Below are 18,725 nucleotides of genomic sequence, written 5' to 3'. Positions count from 1 at the left end.
CTAAAATCTATTTGCAAATTGATTTTTCAACTTGACTTTGCCAGTTTTATTTTAGGCCAAAATAGGGAATTGAGAAAAGTCTCAGACTCTGATTTATCAGTCTGACTGTGTGCCAAAAAAATCTAAGAGAGTTATGCACTAAAGTGAGAATTCAAATTCAGTTTTAAGGTAAAAATAGCAGAACCAGAAAACATATCTAAGCCATCTACGCTCCCAGTTTGACTAGTTTTGCCTTAAATTAGAAATTCACTTTGAATTCTAACTTTTTGTAAATATCCCTGAATCAGTTTGACTTTACTTTTGAATTGCCATCAATTGACTCTCTAGTGCAGGGATAGGTAATCTACGGCACTCTAGATGTGAACTACATCTCCTCTGATGCTTTGCAAGCATTATGGCGGTAAGAGCATTATGGGAGACGTAGTCCACAACATTTGGAGTGCCGAATGTCTAGTGGATAATACTTAAAGTGAGGTGGGTTGCATTACAGATATGCAGAGTTAGAATTATAAATAGCATGTTTAATTACAATCCGTATCTACTAACATTGTGTTATGTGAAGTTCCTCTCAGTTAAAGCGTTACTCTCCCTTTAACTGCACAGTTCTGTTGTTTTGCATCCATTTTGCTTGCTTAATATTACAGTCGCTTTCCAAACATGACAATCTGCTATACACCTGTGTATCTTGTCATATCACCAGCAACAAAAATAAACATTGTGTCGGGTCTTGCCGTACATATGGACCTGTCATTCACTGCCAGTTTGCTGCCGGGAAACTCTGATAAACAGCATGTCTACAAATAAACGCTCGTGGACCTTATTTCTGTCAAATCAAATCTGAAAGAAAGCAAATAATCTGCTCATGCCCAGGGAAGGGGGGAATCGGGGACTGTACAGAGCAAAATCTGATACTGTATAATATGGATTTTGCGCGGCAAACCACTTTTCCAGCACTGGAGAGGTTAAATGTTTTATTTATAAAGGAATCAATGTGCATACGGGTGGAGGGGACGTTACTGCCCCTGCACAGGGTAGTCCACGGTGGACAGCTACGTTCCTGTACAGAACATATGGCTGCTTTATGAGATAGGGCGGACGGCTGTGTTCCTGCCCAGAACTTATAGCTGTGCTTTTGTACAGGGTGGACGGCTGGGTTTCTGTACAGAAAATATGGCCATTCCTGCACAAACACATGGCTACATTCCCGTACAAAACGTACGGCGGCTACATTCCCGTACAAAATGTACGGCGGCTACATTCCCGTACAGAACGTACGGCGGCTACATTCCCGTACAGAACGTACGGCAGCTACATTTCCGTACAGAACGTACGGCAGCTACATTTCCGTACAAAACGTATGGCGGCTACATTCCCGTACAAAACGTACGGCGGCTACATTCCCGTACAGAACGTACGGCGGCTACATTCCCGTACAGAACGTACGGCAGCTACATTTCCGTACAGAACGTACGGCAGCTACATTTCCGTACAGAGCGTACGGCAGCTACATTTCCGTACAGAACGTACGGCAGCTACATTTCCGTACAGAACGTACGGCCGTGTTCCAGTACAGAACGTACAGCGGCTACATTCCTGTACAGAACGTACAGCCGTGTTCCAGGACAGAACGTATGGCGGCTACATTCCTGTAAAGAACGTATGGCCGTGTTCCCGTACAGAATGTACGGCAGCAAAATTCCTGTACAGAACGTACGGCTGTGTTCCCGTACAGAACGTACGGCTGTGTTCCTGTACAGAATGTATATCACCTACGGCTGCGTTCCGGCATAGGATGTACGGCTGTGTTCCCGTAGAGAACCTACGGCTGTGTTCTCATATAGAACGTACGGCCGTGTTCCCATACAGAACGTACGGCCGTGATCCCATACAGAACGTACGGCCGTGTTCCCATACAGAACGTGCGGCCGCCTTCCCATACAGAACGTACGGCCGTGTTCCCATACAGAACGTACAGCCGTGTTCCCATACAGAACGTACGGCCGTGTTCCCATACAGAACGTGCGGCCGCCTTCCCATACAGAACGTGCGGCCGCCTTCCCATACAGAACGTACGGCCGTGTTCCCATACAGAACGTGTGGCCGCCTTCCCATACAGAACTTGCGGCCGCCTTCCCATACAGAACGTGCGGCCGCCTTCCCATACAGAACGTACGGCCGTGTTCCCATACAGAACGTGTGGCCGCCTTCCCATACAGAACGTGTGGCCGCCTTCCCATACAGAACGTGCGTCCGCCTTCCCATACAGAACGTACGGCTGTTTCTATGTTTCAGTATAGGGGGCCATTTCGACATGTCTCTCTGGTAGCTGGGAGCAGCGCATAGCTGTCATCCCAGATGTTGCAGGATTTGCATAATGAGATGAGTATCCCAGCAACTAATGTACTGGCTCTTATTTTTACATCCATTAAGATATTTGATGCAATAAACATATTCCAGTCTGAACAGGCTGAGAGACAACATTTTATCCATCCTCGATTCTCCCTCGCCTTGCTGTGTCTGGGACACAACTCAGTGAGCCAGGGAATTGTTGAGAATTTGCAGGAAATTTCTAATTATAAGCCAAAATAACCACATTCCAAAAACTCTACAACTACAACAGTTTATTCACTAAAACACCAAAACTGCAGTGAAATTAAAACTCAATTGCAAAAATTAGACAAAAACAGAATCTATAACAGAATTGGAGGCTTTTTTTAAATTGCCAAATTTGTCCTAAACTTCAGATTTCAATTCATTATAATAATTTAATGAATAAACACGTCCATCAAACGTTTAACATTAAGGTGTGATATTCAATATGTCAATATGTAGCAGTAATATACAATACAGTAAATACACTATATTACTATCAGAATAACCTAGGGGTGAGCAACGTTTGGCATTCCAGATGTTGTGGACTATATCTCCAATCATACTCTAAAAGCCAAAGATTCTGGCAGGAGGAGATGCCGAAGATGGCCTACTCCTGAATTAGGGATTGGACAGCCACTTTAGTCTGGCATTGTGGCCAGGCCCTGGATAAACCAATCCACCTTGATCCATGGACCTTTCTCCGTTCCAAGCCCATCAAAGGCTTTGAGGAGGCTGAAACTAAGCTTATCTCTGCAACGGCCTTGGCGGCAAGAAGAGCCCTAGCTCAGCATTGGGACAAACCAACACTACCATCTCATACGGAACATTACAATATCTTGACGGAGGTTAGGACATGGAACAACTCACACCTCCATTACATGACTCTCCGTAAAGATACTTTAACATTTTGTAATCATGGATAGAATGTCCGCTTCTCCCATAATGGTGTGGGTCATAGTCCCCGTAGAGGAATTATCCTCTTTTCATCCCCTCTTCTTCCTTTTATGTGTGTTTTCCTGCTTTCTCGCACTGATCACCGGCACACGTAGTGTCACTCCCACTAATATTGTACCTCACGTGTGATAACTTTATGTTTACTCCACATGTCTCTAACTGCATTATTGTTACTTATACTACTGCCCAGAGTGCTTATAATCTCTCTTGTTGTAATGGATCAAAATTCAATTAATAAAGATTTTCTTTTAAAAATATTATATATTTTAATTGAATTTTTCTCATATACAAAAACATACACACAAAATAATAATTGCAAGTGACCTTTTATCTCCTATATAACAGTAACTACTATACTTGTTCCCTTTTTTCTTTTCTTTCCCCATTTTTTTCACTTTAAAAATCTCTTATAAATTCTAAATATAAGTTCAATGCATTTATCAATTACCAGCTGAATACCCCTTAACACCAAATCCACAGCTTCACAGCCGCTGAATGCCAAATTCCCAATTGCATAACCCCTGATCCCTAAATTATAATTTGCCGTGTACCCTTTTAAACCCTCACATCCCAGCTGCACAACTCCTAAATCCTTCATTACTTACTGCATGCCACAGAACCCTGAATTATCAGCAGCATGAAACGACATCTGCACACACCTGAACCCCAAATTACTAGATATATATCCCCCGGTACCCCAAATTACCAGATATATGTCCCCCTGGACCTCAAATTGCCATCTGTGTACCCCTGAATTACCAGCTGCTTTACTTACCCAAAATCCTGACTAGACGTGCTAATAGGACAGGAAATACCATGAAAATCAGCAATAATTCCAATGCACCCACAGGGCTACAGAATGTTTTTCCCACCTCGCAGCCACATTACGAGGAAATCCTGTGTTTAGCATGGCATTGGGGTCAGTGTGACGCAGACCAAGATAAATGCCAGTCTGTGTAAGATTCTGCACCCAGGCCCTCCCCACTCACCCTCCACACACTCACATCTCTGTGGAGTCGCCACCCAAGCATGTGTTCTGAAAACAAGGCTTCACTCAGCTCCCGGATCCCCAAGCACACTCACAGTGCTGCCATCCGACTGACAGAGAGAGGCAGGAATGGATGCCCTGCGGTGCCCACACAGAGCGTGCCCTACTTTCCAAAGCTCTGGCCTGATATGAGGGGGAGAGTTAAGCTCCCAGTTCTCTCATTATTAAACGCTGGACATAGATATCATTGTGCTGCACTCCGATAATCCCCTCAATCTGTACCAATCTCCTCACTATGCCACTCACGTCCTCACAAAGTGCTGCAAACACTGTGCCACTAGTCGCACTCCCCCACATTGTACCTTATATATCGTACATCCAAATACCTTACACATTGTACCTTATATATCATACATCGAAATACCTTACACATTCATATACCTTACATATTGTACATCCAAATACCTTACACATTGTACCTTATATATCGTACATCCAAATACCTTACACATTCATATACCTTATATATCGTACCTCCAATTACCTTACACGTTGTACCTTATATATCGTACATCCAAATATCTTACACATTGTACCTTATATATCGTACATCCAAATACCTTACACATTGTACCTTATATATCGTACATCCAAATACCTTACACATTGTACCTTATATATCGTACATCCAAATACCTTACACATTGTACCTTATATATCGTACATCCAAATACCTTACACATTGTACCTTATATATCGTACATCCAAATACCTTACACATTGTACCTTATATATTGTACATCCAAATACCTTACACATTGTACCTTATATATCATACATCCAAATACCTTACACATTGTACCTTATATATCATACATCCAAATACCTTACACATTGTACCTTATATATCATACATCCAAATACCTTACACATTGTACCTTATATATTGTACATCCAAATACCTTACACATTGTACCTTATATATCGTACATCCAAATACCTTACACATTGTACCTTATATATCATACATCCAAATACCTTACACATTGTACCTTATATATTGTACATCCAAATACCTTACACATTGTACCTTATATATCATACATCCAAATACCTTACACATTGTACCTTATATATCATACATCCAAATACCTTACACATTGTACCTTATATATCGTACATCCAAATACCTTACACATTGTACCTTATATATCGTACATCCAAATATCTTACACATTGTACCTTATATATCGTACATCCAAATACCTTACACATTGTACCTTATATATCGTACCTCCAATTACCTTACACGTTGTACCTTATATATCGTACATCCAAATACCTTACACATTGTACCTTATATATCGTACATCCAAATACCTTACACATTGTACCTTATATATCGTACATCCAAATACCTTACACATTGTACCTTATATATCGTACATCCAAATACCTTACACATTGTACCTTATATATCATACATCCAAATACCTTACACATTGTACCTTATATTTAGTACATCCAAATACCTTACACATTGTACCTTATATATCGTACATCCAAATACCTTACACATTGTACCTTATATATCGTACATCCAAATACCTTACACATTGTACCTTATATATCATACATCCAAATACCTTACACATTGTACCTTATATTTAGTACATCCAAATACCTTAAACATTGTACCTTATATATTGTACCTCCAAATACCTTACACATTGTATCTTATATATCGTACATCGAAATACCTTACACATTCATATACCTTACATATTGTACATCCAAATACCTTACACATTGTACCTTATATATCGTACATCCAAATACCTTACACATTCATATACCTTATATATCGTACCTCCAATTACCTTACACGTTGTACCTTATATATCGTACATCCAAATACCTTACACATTGTACCTTATATATCGTACATCCAAATACCTTACACATTGTACCTTATATATCGTACATCCAAATACCTTACACATTGTACCTTATATATCGTACATCCAAATACCTTACACATTGTACCTTATATATCGTACATCCAAATACCTTACACATTGTACCTTATATATTGTACATCCAAATACCTTACACATTGTACCTTATATATCATACATCCAAATACCTTACACATTGTACCTTATATATCGTACATCCAAATACCTTACACATTGTACCTTATATATCATACATCCAAATACCTTACACATTGTACCTTATATATTGTACATCCAAATACCTTACACATTGTACCTTATATATCGTACATCCAAATACCTTACACATTGTACCTTATATATCGTACATCCAAATACCTTACACATTGTACCTTATATATCGTACATCCAAATATCTTACACATTGTACCTTATATATCGTACATCCAAATACCTTACACATTCATATACTTTATATATCGTACATCCAAATACCTTACACATTGTACCTTATATATCGTACATCCAAATATCTTACACATTGTACCTTATATATCGTACATCCAAATACCTTACACATTGTACCTTATATATCGTACCTCCAATTACCTTACACGTTGTACCTTATATATCGTACATCCAAATACCTTACACATTGTACCTTATATATCGTACATCCAAATACCTTACACATTGTACCTTATATATCGTACATCCAAATACCTTATACATTGTACCTTATATATTGTACATCCAAATACCTTACACATTGTACCTTATATATCATACATCCAAATACCTTACACATTGTACCTTATATATCATACATCCAAATACCTTACACATTGTACCTTATATATCGTACATCCAAATACCTTACACATTGTACCTTATATATTGTACATCCAAATACCTTACACATTGTACCTTATATATCGTACATCCAAATACCTTACACATTGTACCTTATATATCGTACATCCAAATACCTTACACATTGTACCTTATATATCGTACATCCAAATACCTTACACATTGTACCTTATATATCGTACATCCAAATACCTTACACATTCATATACCTTATATATCATACATCCAAATACCTTACACATTGTACCTTATATATCGTACCTCCAAATACCTTACACATTGTACCTTATATATCGTACATCCAAATACCTTACACATTGTACCTTATATATCGTACATCCAAATACCTTACACATTGTACCTTATATATCGTACATCCAAATACCTTACACATTCATATACCTTATATATCATACATCCAAATACCTTACACATTGTACCTTATATATCGTACCTCCAAATACCTTACACATTGTACCTTATATTTAGTACATCCAAATACCTTACACATTGTACCTTATATATCGTACCTCCAAATACCTTACACATTGTACCTTATATTTAGTACATCCAAATACCTTACACATTGTACCTTATATTTAGTACATCCAAGTACCTTACATATTTGGCATGTGATACATTAAATACAAGAAATAATAATATGTAGTAATAAGTAAGCGTACAGTCGCATCATCACAGTATTTTCTTTATTTAAGGCAAATGTAAAAACAATTATACAAATGAACATAAACATAAAAAATAGGACTGCGGTGTCCAGGGCCCGAGAGAAGACGTGTTGTCATGGATCTCCAAGGTTTATTTTCCATTTTTTCTTTTCTTTCCCCTTTTTCCCCAGTCTCCTTTTCCTTAACTTTTTTCTCTCCTTTTATACTACTTCTCCATTTCATTTCCTATCTTATCCCCTGTCTTCTAACTTCTTTTATCTAAGATAAATTTCCCTTATTCCTATATAAGGGTTCCATAAAAATTAGGTATATTTTCCAGATATGGCAATAAAGTTGCTCGCCATTAAATATTGATAATCTAGTTGGTTAATTATATCTTGCCATATAGGAGGTTGGCTAATTTCTAATTACGGGCTATGGCTATCCCATTATGCAAAGAGAATATGGGTGATTAGGTACCGTATTTATCGGCGTATAACACGCACAGGCGTATAACACGCACCTCATTTTTAGAAAGAAATTCCAGGAAATTTCCCCCCTCATCCCATAGTATTCCCCCCCTCATCCCATAGTATTCCCCCCTCATCCCATAGTGTCCCCCCTTTCCATAGTATTCTCCCCCCTTTCCATAGTATTCCCCCCTCCTCCCATAGTATTCCCCCCCTCCTCCCATAGTATTCTCCCCCCTCCCCTCCCATAGTATTCTCCCCCCCTCCCCTCCCATAGTATTCTCCCCCCCTCCCCTCCCATAGTATATAGTATTCTCCCCCTCCCCTCCCATAGTATTCTCCCCCCCTCCCCTCGTATTCTCCCCCCCCTCCCCCCCATAGTATTCTCCCCCCCTCCCCTCCCATAGTATTCTCCCCCCCTCCCCTCCCATAGTATTCTCCCCTCTCCCCTCCCATAGTATTCTCCCCCCTCCCCTCCCATAGTGTACTTTCCTCCCCCTCCCCTCCCATAGTGTACTTTCCTCCTCCTCCCCTCCCATAGTGTACTTCCCCTCCTCCCCTCCCATAGTGTACTTTCCTCCCCCTCCCCTCCCATAGTGTACTTTCCTCCCCCTCCCCTCCCCTCCCATAGTGTACTTTCCTCCCCTCCCATAATTACTTACCTGTCCTGAAGCGTGGGCCGGCTTCACACCGTGCACCGCGGAACAGGAACTTTAATTTAAGGTTCCGGTTTCCGGCGGGACTGAAAGGAAGTGTGCACACTATTGTGCACACTTCCTTTCAGTCCCGCCGGAAACCGGAACCTTAAATTAAAGTTCCTGTACCGCGGTGCGCGCTGTGAAGCCGGCCCACGCTTCAGGACAGGTAAGTAATTATGGGATATCGGCGTATAACACGCACCCACGATTTTTCCCCTATTTTCAGGGGGAAAAAGTGCGTGTTATACGCCGATAAATACGGTATTTATATTTTTTCTCCATTAGGGGAAAATCTAAATTAAATAGAAAAAGTGAAGGTGTAAGAGCTATAGTGACCGGAATAAAATTTGAAATCCAAAATATACCAACTATATTATCTTTCAGTATATCACAACTATACCAAATATGAAATACCGTACCTATCTCCTTTTTTATCTCCAACATGAAGGTGAATATGCTTCATACATTTTATGAACCTTGACGGAACAAAGTACCACCAATATATAATCTTTAAATGAAGTTCTAACAGAGAGATACAATGTATATATTTAAATTGAATAGTGGTTTGATACCATTCATATGGGGTATAAGATATATTGAGATCCACTTCCCATTTTATAATGGAAGGGATTTTTTGGGCATCAGACTCTCCTTCCAACAATTTAAGAGTTCTGGTTATTAGGCCTTTAGATGCCAATCTATCTAAATACCAATAAATAGAATGTTCGTGGATCATTTTTTTGTATTTAAATAGTTTTTAATTCTTAAATAACGAAAAGTATCTCTACAAAATACAAAGCAGTGTTTTGTATTCAAATAGATCGGCAATTCTATTTATCCCTGATTGCCTCCAATTATATATATCCATATATTTCATATTATATTGGAGAATTTAGATGGGGGCATATATAAGAATTGAATCCGAGAGCATTAACTTATTTTTTTTAAGTGTTTAAGGAATCAAGCATATTGGCAATCAATTGACTTGATACATTATTTTGATGAATTTGGTTTGGCTCATCTGTCCAAAATATTCTATTTAAATTGCCTAGGAAACAGTTTCCTTGTTATATCTGAAACCAAGCATTGTTTTGAATACCTTAATGCTGCCATCTCTTCCCCAGGTAAACGTCTTCACAAGCACCTGGCCATCAACCTGATCTAACAGAAAATGTGATCCACCAGACCAGGCAACCTTCTTCCATTGCTCCATAGTCCATTTCTGACGCTCACACCTCTATTTAAGATGGTTTCGGCATTGGACAGGGGTCATCATGGGCGCTCTAACCAGTCTGCGGCTGCACAGTCCCACCAGCGGCAAACTGTGATGCACTGTGTGTTCAGACACCTTTCTATCATGGCCAGCAGTAAGTTTTATTTAGCAATTTGAGCTACAGTGTGATCAGATCAGACAGGCTAGCCTTCGCTCCCCACATGCATCAATGAGCCTTGGGCGGCCATGACCTTGAATCCGGTTCACTATTTGTCCTTCCTTGCAACACTTTTGGTAGGTATTAACCACTGCATATTGGGAACAACCCACAAGACTTGCCATTTTGGAGATGCTCTGACCCAGCAATCACTATTTGGCCATTGTCAAAGTCACACATTTTTCCTGCTATGAGACGCAGTGAGTGACGCAGTAAGTGATGCAGTGAGTGATGCAGTGAGCGATGCAGTGTGATTTGCAGTGAGTGATGTTGTGTTAAATGTAGTTAGTGATGTAGTGTGAGATGTAGATAGTGATGCAGTGTGAGATGCATTATGAGATGCAGTGAGTGACGCAGCAAGTGATGCAGTGAGCGATACACTGTGTGATGCAGTGAGATATGCAGTGAGTGATGTTGTGTTAAATGTAGTTAGTGATGTAGTGTGAGATGTAGTTAGTGATGCAGTGTGAGATGCATTATGAGACGCAGTGAGTGACGCAGTAAGTGATGCAGTGAGCGATGCAGTGTGATTTGCAGTGAGCGATGCAGTGTGAGATGCATTATGAGACGCAGTGAATGACGCAGTGAGCGATGCAGTGAGCGATGCACTGTGTGATGCAGTGTGATATGCAGTGAGTGAAGTAGTATGAAATGCATGCTGACAGTGCAGTGCAGTGTTTCAGCCAGTGAGGTAGCTCAGTTGGTAAATTTGCTGATTACAAAGCAGGTTTAAAATCCCGGCAGGGTCCACTCAGCCCTTCGTCTTTCCAAGGTTGAGGAAATGAGTTCCACCAATTGGGTAATAATAACATCTATTACTATTCAGCTGCCGATTTGGTTAATTCAGGCGCTAAATAAATACTAGTTATTATTATTATTTATACACAGTTACTCCGCATATAGTCTGATCCATGTAAAGTCTCCTATGGAGTAGTTAATCCCTGGGACTATCTGCTGACATGGCGTAACCACACAGATATTAGCAAGCCCTGCTATAGTCTTTATAAAGACATACTTACACTCCATAAGCTCCGAGCGAGAAGCTCCTCTTTCTGTGGGTCATTATGAGATCTCTCTCCAGTCCGGAGCTCTGAGTCAAATCTTTATGACTGAGTTCTGTGTCCCCCTAAGCAAGAGGCTGGATCCACCCTCCCCGGGCGAGCCTGCTCTGCTGGTTCTCTGTCAATCTCTCAGTCTTACCTCCAGCTATTTCTCTCTCTCATGCTCTCTGTCAATCTCTCAGTCTTACCTGCTGCTATCTCTCTCTATCAATCTCTCAGTCTTAACTCCAGCTATATCTCTATCTCGCGCTTTCTCTGTCAATCTCTCAGTCTTACCTCCTGCTATCTCTCTGTCAATCTCTTAGTCTCATCTGCTGCTATCTATCTCTCTCTCTCTCTGTATTAAACTCTCAGTTTTACATCTTGCTATCTCTCTCTCTATCAATCTCTCAATATTACCTCCTGCTATCTATCGCTCTCTGTCAATCTCTCAGTCTCACCTGCTGCTATCTCTCTCTCTCTATCAATCTCTAAGTTTTTCCTCCTGCTATATCTCTCTCTGTCAATATTTCAGTCTTACCGGCTGCTATCAATCTCTTAGTCTTGCTACTGCTGTCACTGTCTCTCTCTCTCTCTCTCAGGGTTATCAGGTAAAGCTGATTTGGATAATTTTTCTAATTTGACTATTGTGGCCTAAAATGTGCAATGCTGTGTTTTAATTCCTAGATCACTGAATAATCCCGTTTGTCTTACCTTTCTACACACTTATTCCTTCTTGCACTAGTTCATCAACTTTATCTCATATAGTCACAATAGATCACGTCCACATGTATGTAACCTAGCACGTCCTTTCCACATGTATGTAATCTAACAAGTCCTGTCCACATGTATGTAACCTAGCATGTCCTGTCCACATGTATGTAATCTAGCACGGCCTGTCTACATGTATGTAACCTAGCACGTCCTGTCCACATGTATGAAATCTAGCACGCCCTGTCCACGTGTATGTAACCTAGCACGTCCTGTCCAGATGTATGTAATCTAGCACGTCCTGTCCACATGTATTTAATCTAGCATGGCCTGTCTACATGTATGTAACCTAGCACGTCCTGTCCACATGTATGTAACCTAGCAAGTCCTGTCCACATGCATGTAACCTAGCACGTCCTGTCCACATGAATGTAACCTAGCATGTCCTGTCCACATGTATGTAACCTAGCATGTCCTGTCCACATGAATGTAACCTAGCATGTCCTGTCCACATGTATGTAATTTATCCATCAGTAAATGTTCAGCTCACTGCCATCACACCATCCTTTCCTCATCATTTATTTAACTATAGTGATCATAGTCAAGGGCATAATAAAGTCTAGGGAGTCCACGAAGGACATTTGGATCTCTAATGGCTAGTCTGTTACAGGCTAGTGCTGGGTTCCTGTCAGGGTACCTGAAGTCTCTACCTCCGAGAGAGGTAGAGACTTAGACGTTCATCCGTCCGGACGCCATGTTTCCTCTGTTCCTCGCGGTCGACCCGGTCACACAAACGCCGGCCGCGAGGGAGTCTCTTCCTTTTGTAGCATGGTGCCCGGAGGCCGACGTCATCACGCCAATCCGGAACGACCTGTCACTCAGTCCGAGACAGACTAATCAGGTTTCGTCGGAGGCGTGTCTATCCTCTCTAGCCTGGGTATTTAAACATACTTCGCCCTGTTGCTCATTGCCCTGTCGTGGTTCTAGCCTGTCTAGTCACACAGTGCTCTGGTGTTTCTCAGTTATCCTTTTGGTTTCGACTCGGCTTGTTTCCTTACTCTGTTTACCTCCGTTATCCTTGACCCGGCTTGTCCCTCGCTTACCTGTCTTCTCGTTCCCTCGACCTCGGCTTGTCTCTGACCATTCTCTATACTCTCTGTACGTTAGCCCGGCCATTCTAAGGACCGGTATACGTATCCTGTACCTGTTTGTACTTTGCGTGTTGGATCCCTGTCCCGATCCTGACATTACGACAGGGCCAATGGATCCTGCAGGTACAAACAGTCAGGTTGGTTCCTCTGATTCCAGGTTTGACGCCATGGAACACAGAATGGACCAAATGGCCTTAGCACTACAGGCATTGTTGTCTCGTGCTAATAATCCTCCAGAGGAGACGCGTCCTACTCCTATTTCCCCTGTGGGTTCAGGCCTAGAGGTAGCTACTGTAGGTGCCCCTTCCCGTGTTACTCCACCTGTACGTTATGGTGGGTCACCTGAGAAGTGTCGTGGTTTTTTAAACCAGATCAGCATTCACTTTGAATTGCAACCTCGCTCCTATCCTACTGATAGGGCAAAGGTTGGGTTTATTATCACCTTACTCATTGAGAAAGCTCTGAGATGGGCTAACCCATTATGGGAGAACGATAACCCGTTGGTATACAATTATACTGCCTTTGTAGCTGCTTTTAGAAGAACTTTTGACCCCCCTGGTAGAAAGGTCAATGCAGCCAGATTACTGTTGCGCCTGAGACAGGAGAACCGAACATTAGTGGATTATGCACTAGAGTTCAGGTCTCTGGCGTCAGAAGTTAAGTGGAATGAACAGGCTTATATGGATGTATTCTTGAACGGGTTATCAGATGTTATCCTTGACGAAATTGCTACTAGGGAGCTACCAGAGAATTTAGAGGACTTAATTTCGTTCATTTCTCGTATTGATGAACGTATAAGAGAAAGACAGAACACTCGAGAGAGGAACCTAAGACCTGCCTTTAAATTAGCACCCGCATTTCTAAGTCCTGAGTCCAATACCTCACTAATTCCTGAACCTATGCAGATAGGCAATACTCATCTCTCAGAAGAGGAGAGACTGTACAGGAGAAGGGAGGGATTGTGTATGTATTGTGGAGTCAGAGGTCATTTACGCCTGAATTGTCCTGTTCGCTCGGGAAACGCCCGCACCTAAGTTTCTCTAGAGGACAGGCCTTGGGTGTTTCTATTTTGTCCTCTACGCATAATTACAAAAATCACAGGCTTTTACTACCAGTTTCTTTAACATGGAAGAAGGAAGTACTTAAGACCGTGGCATTGATAGATTCCGGCGCTGCTGAGAATTTTATCGATCAAGCCTTTGCCACTAAGCACACTATTCCTTCCCAGTTAAGAGAGACCCCCTTGGCCGTTGAGGCCATTGATGGTAGACCACTACTCGAGCCTGTTATTACTCGTGAGACTATATCCATGAGCCTGTCTGTTGGTATCTTACACGAGGAGAGTATATCTCTTATGCTTATTTCGTCCCCTTCCGTTCCCATAGTCCTGGGGTATCCATGGTTAAAGAGACATAACCCTACTATCGATTGGGAGTTAGGGGAGATACTCTCGTGGGGTCAGGGTTGTCAGGAGAGGTGTTTACAGAAGGTATTCCCTTTGGCTGTAATTTACACACCTGACACTACTACCCAACCTAAAGAGAGACAGATACCTCCTTTGTACATGGACTTAAAGGCAGTATTCGATAAAAAGAACGCTGATACTCTACCTCCACACAGGTCCTTTGATTGTAAAATTAACCTATTACCTGGTACCATGCCTCCTAGGGGCAATGTATACCCTCTATCCACTAAAGAGAATGCTGTTTTAGAGGAGTATATTCAGGAGAATTTAGACAAGGGATTTATCAGGAGATCCTCATCTCCTGCCGGGGCTGGGTTCTTTTTTGTTAAGAAGAAGGATGGGTCACTCAGACCTTGTATCGATTATCGAGGGTTGAATAAAATAACCATCAGGAATGCCTATCCTATCCCCTTGATTACAGAACTCTTTGATCGGTTAAAGGGCTCTAAGATTTTCACCAAGTTGGACCTCAGAGGGGCGTACAACTTGGTGAGAATTCAGCAAGGCCATGAGTGGAAGACAGCGTTTAATACCCGCTATGGTCATTATGAGTATACGGTCATGCCTTTTGGTCTCTGTAACGCACCTGCAGTTTTCCAAGATTTGATTAACGAAGTTCTTAGGGAATTTCAACATGATTGTGTTATTGTCTACCTGGATGACATACTCATACACTCTAAAGAGATTGAGACCCACCATCGACAAGTCAGACAGGTATTACACAAACTTTTACAACATGGTTTGTACTGTAAACTTGAGAAATGCAGTTTTGACCAGACCCAGATAGACTTTCTTGGATACGTGATTTCTGGGGAGGGCTTTAAGATGGATCCTGACAAACTCCAGTCTATTTTAGATTGGCCATTACCTCAGGGACTCAAAGCTATTCAGAGATTTATTGGCTTCTCTAATTATTATAGACGCTTCATTAAGGGCTACTCGTCTATTATTGCGCCCATCACCAATATGACCAAACAAGGGGCGGATACTAAGACATGGTCTACTGATGCTCTAGCTGCTTTCAAGAGTCTCAAAGAACTTTTTGCTTCTGCTCCAATACTAGTCCATCCGGATACGACCTTACCGTTCCTGCTCGAGGTCGATGCCTCTGAGACAGGAGTAGGGGCGGTTCTGTCACAAAGATTGGGGGTAGATAAACCATTGCACCCATGTGGTTTTTTTTCTAAGAAACTTTCGGGTCCTGAGAGCAGATATGACATCGGCGACAGAGAACTCTTAGCAGTCATTAAAGCCTTAAAGGAATGGAGACATTTATTAGAGGGAACCTTACATCCTATTACTATCCTGACGGACCACAAGAACTTGTCCTACATTGGGGAGGCTAAGCGCCTGTCCTCTAGGCAGGCTCGTTGGTCCTTATTCCTGACTCACTTCAACTATGTGCTGACTTATAGACCTGGTTCAAAAAATTCTAAAGCCGATGCCTTATCTCGCCAGTATGAACCTTCTACTGTACCTGAGCCGGTCCTTTCCTCTATAGTTCCGAAATGCAATATTGTTGCTAATACGAATCTCAGGATTCATTCTCCGTTACTGGCCGAGATCGTTAAGCTACAACATTTAGCACCTAGACAGACTCCTGTGGGTCGACATTTCGTTCCTCCTGCTCTTCAACTGGAACTGTTGCAGTGTTTCCATAACAGCAAGATGGCGGGACATCCTGGTATTCGCAAGACTTTTGCGTTGATCTCTAAGGATTTCTGGTGGCCTGCTTTACGTAGGGATACTAAAGATTTCATCGCTGCATGTGAGGTTTGTACTAAGACCAAACAACCTCATACGCTTCCTTGTGGATTCCTGCACCCCTTAGAAGTTCCAGAGAAGCCGTGGTCCTGCTTGGCCATGGACTTTATTGTCGATCTACCTATCTCTAAAAAACAGACTGTTATCCTCACCGTGGTTGACAGATTCACTAAGATGGCACACTTCATTCCTCTGCCTAAACTTCCATCTTCTCCCGAATTGGCCGAGATATTCGCTAGGGAGATTTTTCGCCTACATGGGATACCCTCTCAAATTGTGTCTGACAGAGGTTCCCAATTTATTTCCCGTTTTTGGAGGTCCTTCTGTTCGCAACTTGGTATCAAATTGAACTTTTCTTCTGCCTATCACCCTCAGTCTAATGGAGCTGCTGAACGTACCAACCAGAAAATTGAACAATATTTGCGATGTTTTGTTTCCGAACACCAGGATGATTGGGTCGGTTTGATTCCTTGGGCAGAGTTTGCACACAACAATCTCGTTTGCGATTCTACTCATTCAAGCCCCTTCTTCATGAATTATGGCTTTCACCCGTCTATTCTTCCTTCGGCTTCTCCTTCCCAGGGGGTGCCGTCGGTTGATGTTCATGTTGCTAATTTGAGGAAGTTGTGGGATCAAACTCGGCAAATCCTTACGCACAATTCTATGCTGGTTAAGAAACATGCTGATAAACGTAGAAGGGCGGCTCCGCTCTTTGTTCCGGGTGATAGGGTATGGTTGAGCACGAGGAACATCCGTTTAAAGGTGCCCTCCATGAAGTTCGCTCCCCGTTATATTGGACCTTACAGGGTGTTGTCTCGTATCAATCCAGTTGCGTATCGTCTAGCTCTTCCTGATACCTTACGCATCCCTAACTCGTTTCATGTGTCGTTGCTGAAACCTCTTATTTGTAACAGGTTCTCCTCCACAACAGCCCCTCCTTGTCCTGTTCAGGTGGAGGGTCAGGAGGAGTATGAGGTTAACTCTATTATTGATTCTCGTATCTCCCGGGGGAAAGTACAATATCTGGTCGATTGGAAGGGATACGGTCCTGAGGAGAGGAGTTGGGTACCTCAGGAGGATGTTCATGCTCCTCGTCTCCGCAGGGCGTATCACTCTCGCTTTCCATCTCGTCCCGGTTCTTTCCGCCCGGTGGGCGTATCTGAGGGGGGGGGTACTGTCAGGGTACCTGAAGTCTCTACCTCCGAGAGAGGTAGAGACTTAGACGTTCATCCGTCCGGACGCCATGTTTCCTCTGTTCCTCGCGGTCGACCCGGTCACACAAACGCCGGCCGCGAGGGAGTCTCTTCCTTTTGTAGCATGGTGCCCGGAGGCCGACGTCATCACGCCAATCCGGAACGACCTGTCACTCAGTCCGAGACAGACTAATCAGGTTTCGTCGGAGGCGTGTCTATCCTCTCTAGCCTGGGTATTTAAACATACTTCGCCCTGTTGCTCATTGCCCTGTCGTGGTTCTAGCCTGTCTAGTCACACAGTGCTCTGGTGTTTCTCAGTTATCCTTTTGGTTTCGACTCGGCTTGTTTCCTTACTCTGTTTACCTCCGTTATCCTTGACCCGGCTTGTCCCTCGCTTACCTGTCTTCTCGTTCCCTCGACCTCGGCTTGTCTCTGACCATTCTCTATACTCTCTGTACGTTAGCCCGGCCATTCTAAGGACCGGTATACGTATCCTGTACCTGTTTGTACTTTGCGTGTTGGATCCCTGTCCCGATCCTGACAGTTCCTTCCCGTTAAAGGGTTAAATATTTGGGTCAGGGAGGTGACGATAGAGAATGCTCATCAAACGGAACATTTCTTCTAATAAAAGACCTCCAGTAATTCCGAATCCCACGATTCCTCGCAGCAGAGGGAGATGGGGTCTGAATACCCCCTTTGTTTCCCAAACAAGGGCCATTGACTTTCCCCTGGCACACTAACCGAGTCCCCAGGACAGCTTCGCACTCTCTGACAAACCACAAAGACCAAGTCTGTCATTTCCTGAGAGGAAAAATAAAGACATTTGTTGATCTTTTCTGATTGGAGGAGTAAATTTATGTCAATCTTTAGTAATTTTATTGAAGGGGTGAGTCCCCCAAACCTCTCATAACATTAATAACTGGGGTCACAAAATAAATGGTATGTGCCCCCGAGGAGGTAAACCGCAATGTCGCTTATCTCTCAGTTAATTA

The 18,725-nt window shown here is 42.3% G+C and overlaps 1 protein-coding gene across 9 annotated transcripts in view; it reads right to left on the bottom strand.

The window, feature by feature from the left end:
- RAP1GAP (RAP1 GTPase activating protein) overlaps positions 1–18,725 on the bottom strand; it is a 150,617-nt gene that overhangs the window by 112,880 nt on the left and 19,012 nt on the right. For 2 of the 9 annotated variants that reach the window (XM_063436649.1, XM_063436661.1), the window contains exon 1: positions 11,429–11,472. The exons of 2 other annotated variants lie outside the window; for them this stretch is intronic. In XM_063436649.1, the coding sequence (XP_063292719.1) occupies positions 11,429–11,472 (44 nt within the window). Of the gene's footprint in view, positions 1–4,331; positions 4,438–11,428; positions 11,473–18,725 lie in introns of those variants that run through there. 5 more of the 9 variants (XM_063436650.1, XM_063436652.1, XM_063436653.1 and 2 more) reach the window with 5 other exon arrangements.

The sequence above is a fragment of the Pelobates fuscus genome, chromosome 11, assembly GCF_036172605.1.
Source record: "Pelobates fuscus isolate aPelFus1 chromosome 11, aPelFus1.pri, whole genome shotgun sequence".
NCBI classification, from domain to species: Eukaryota; Metazoa; Chordata; class Amphibia; order Anura; family Pelobatidae; genus Pelobates; species Pelobates fuscus.
This window is presented reverse-complemented; position numbering and strand designations above follow the sequence as displayed.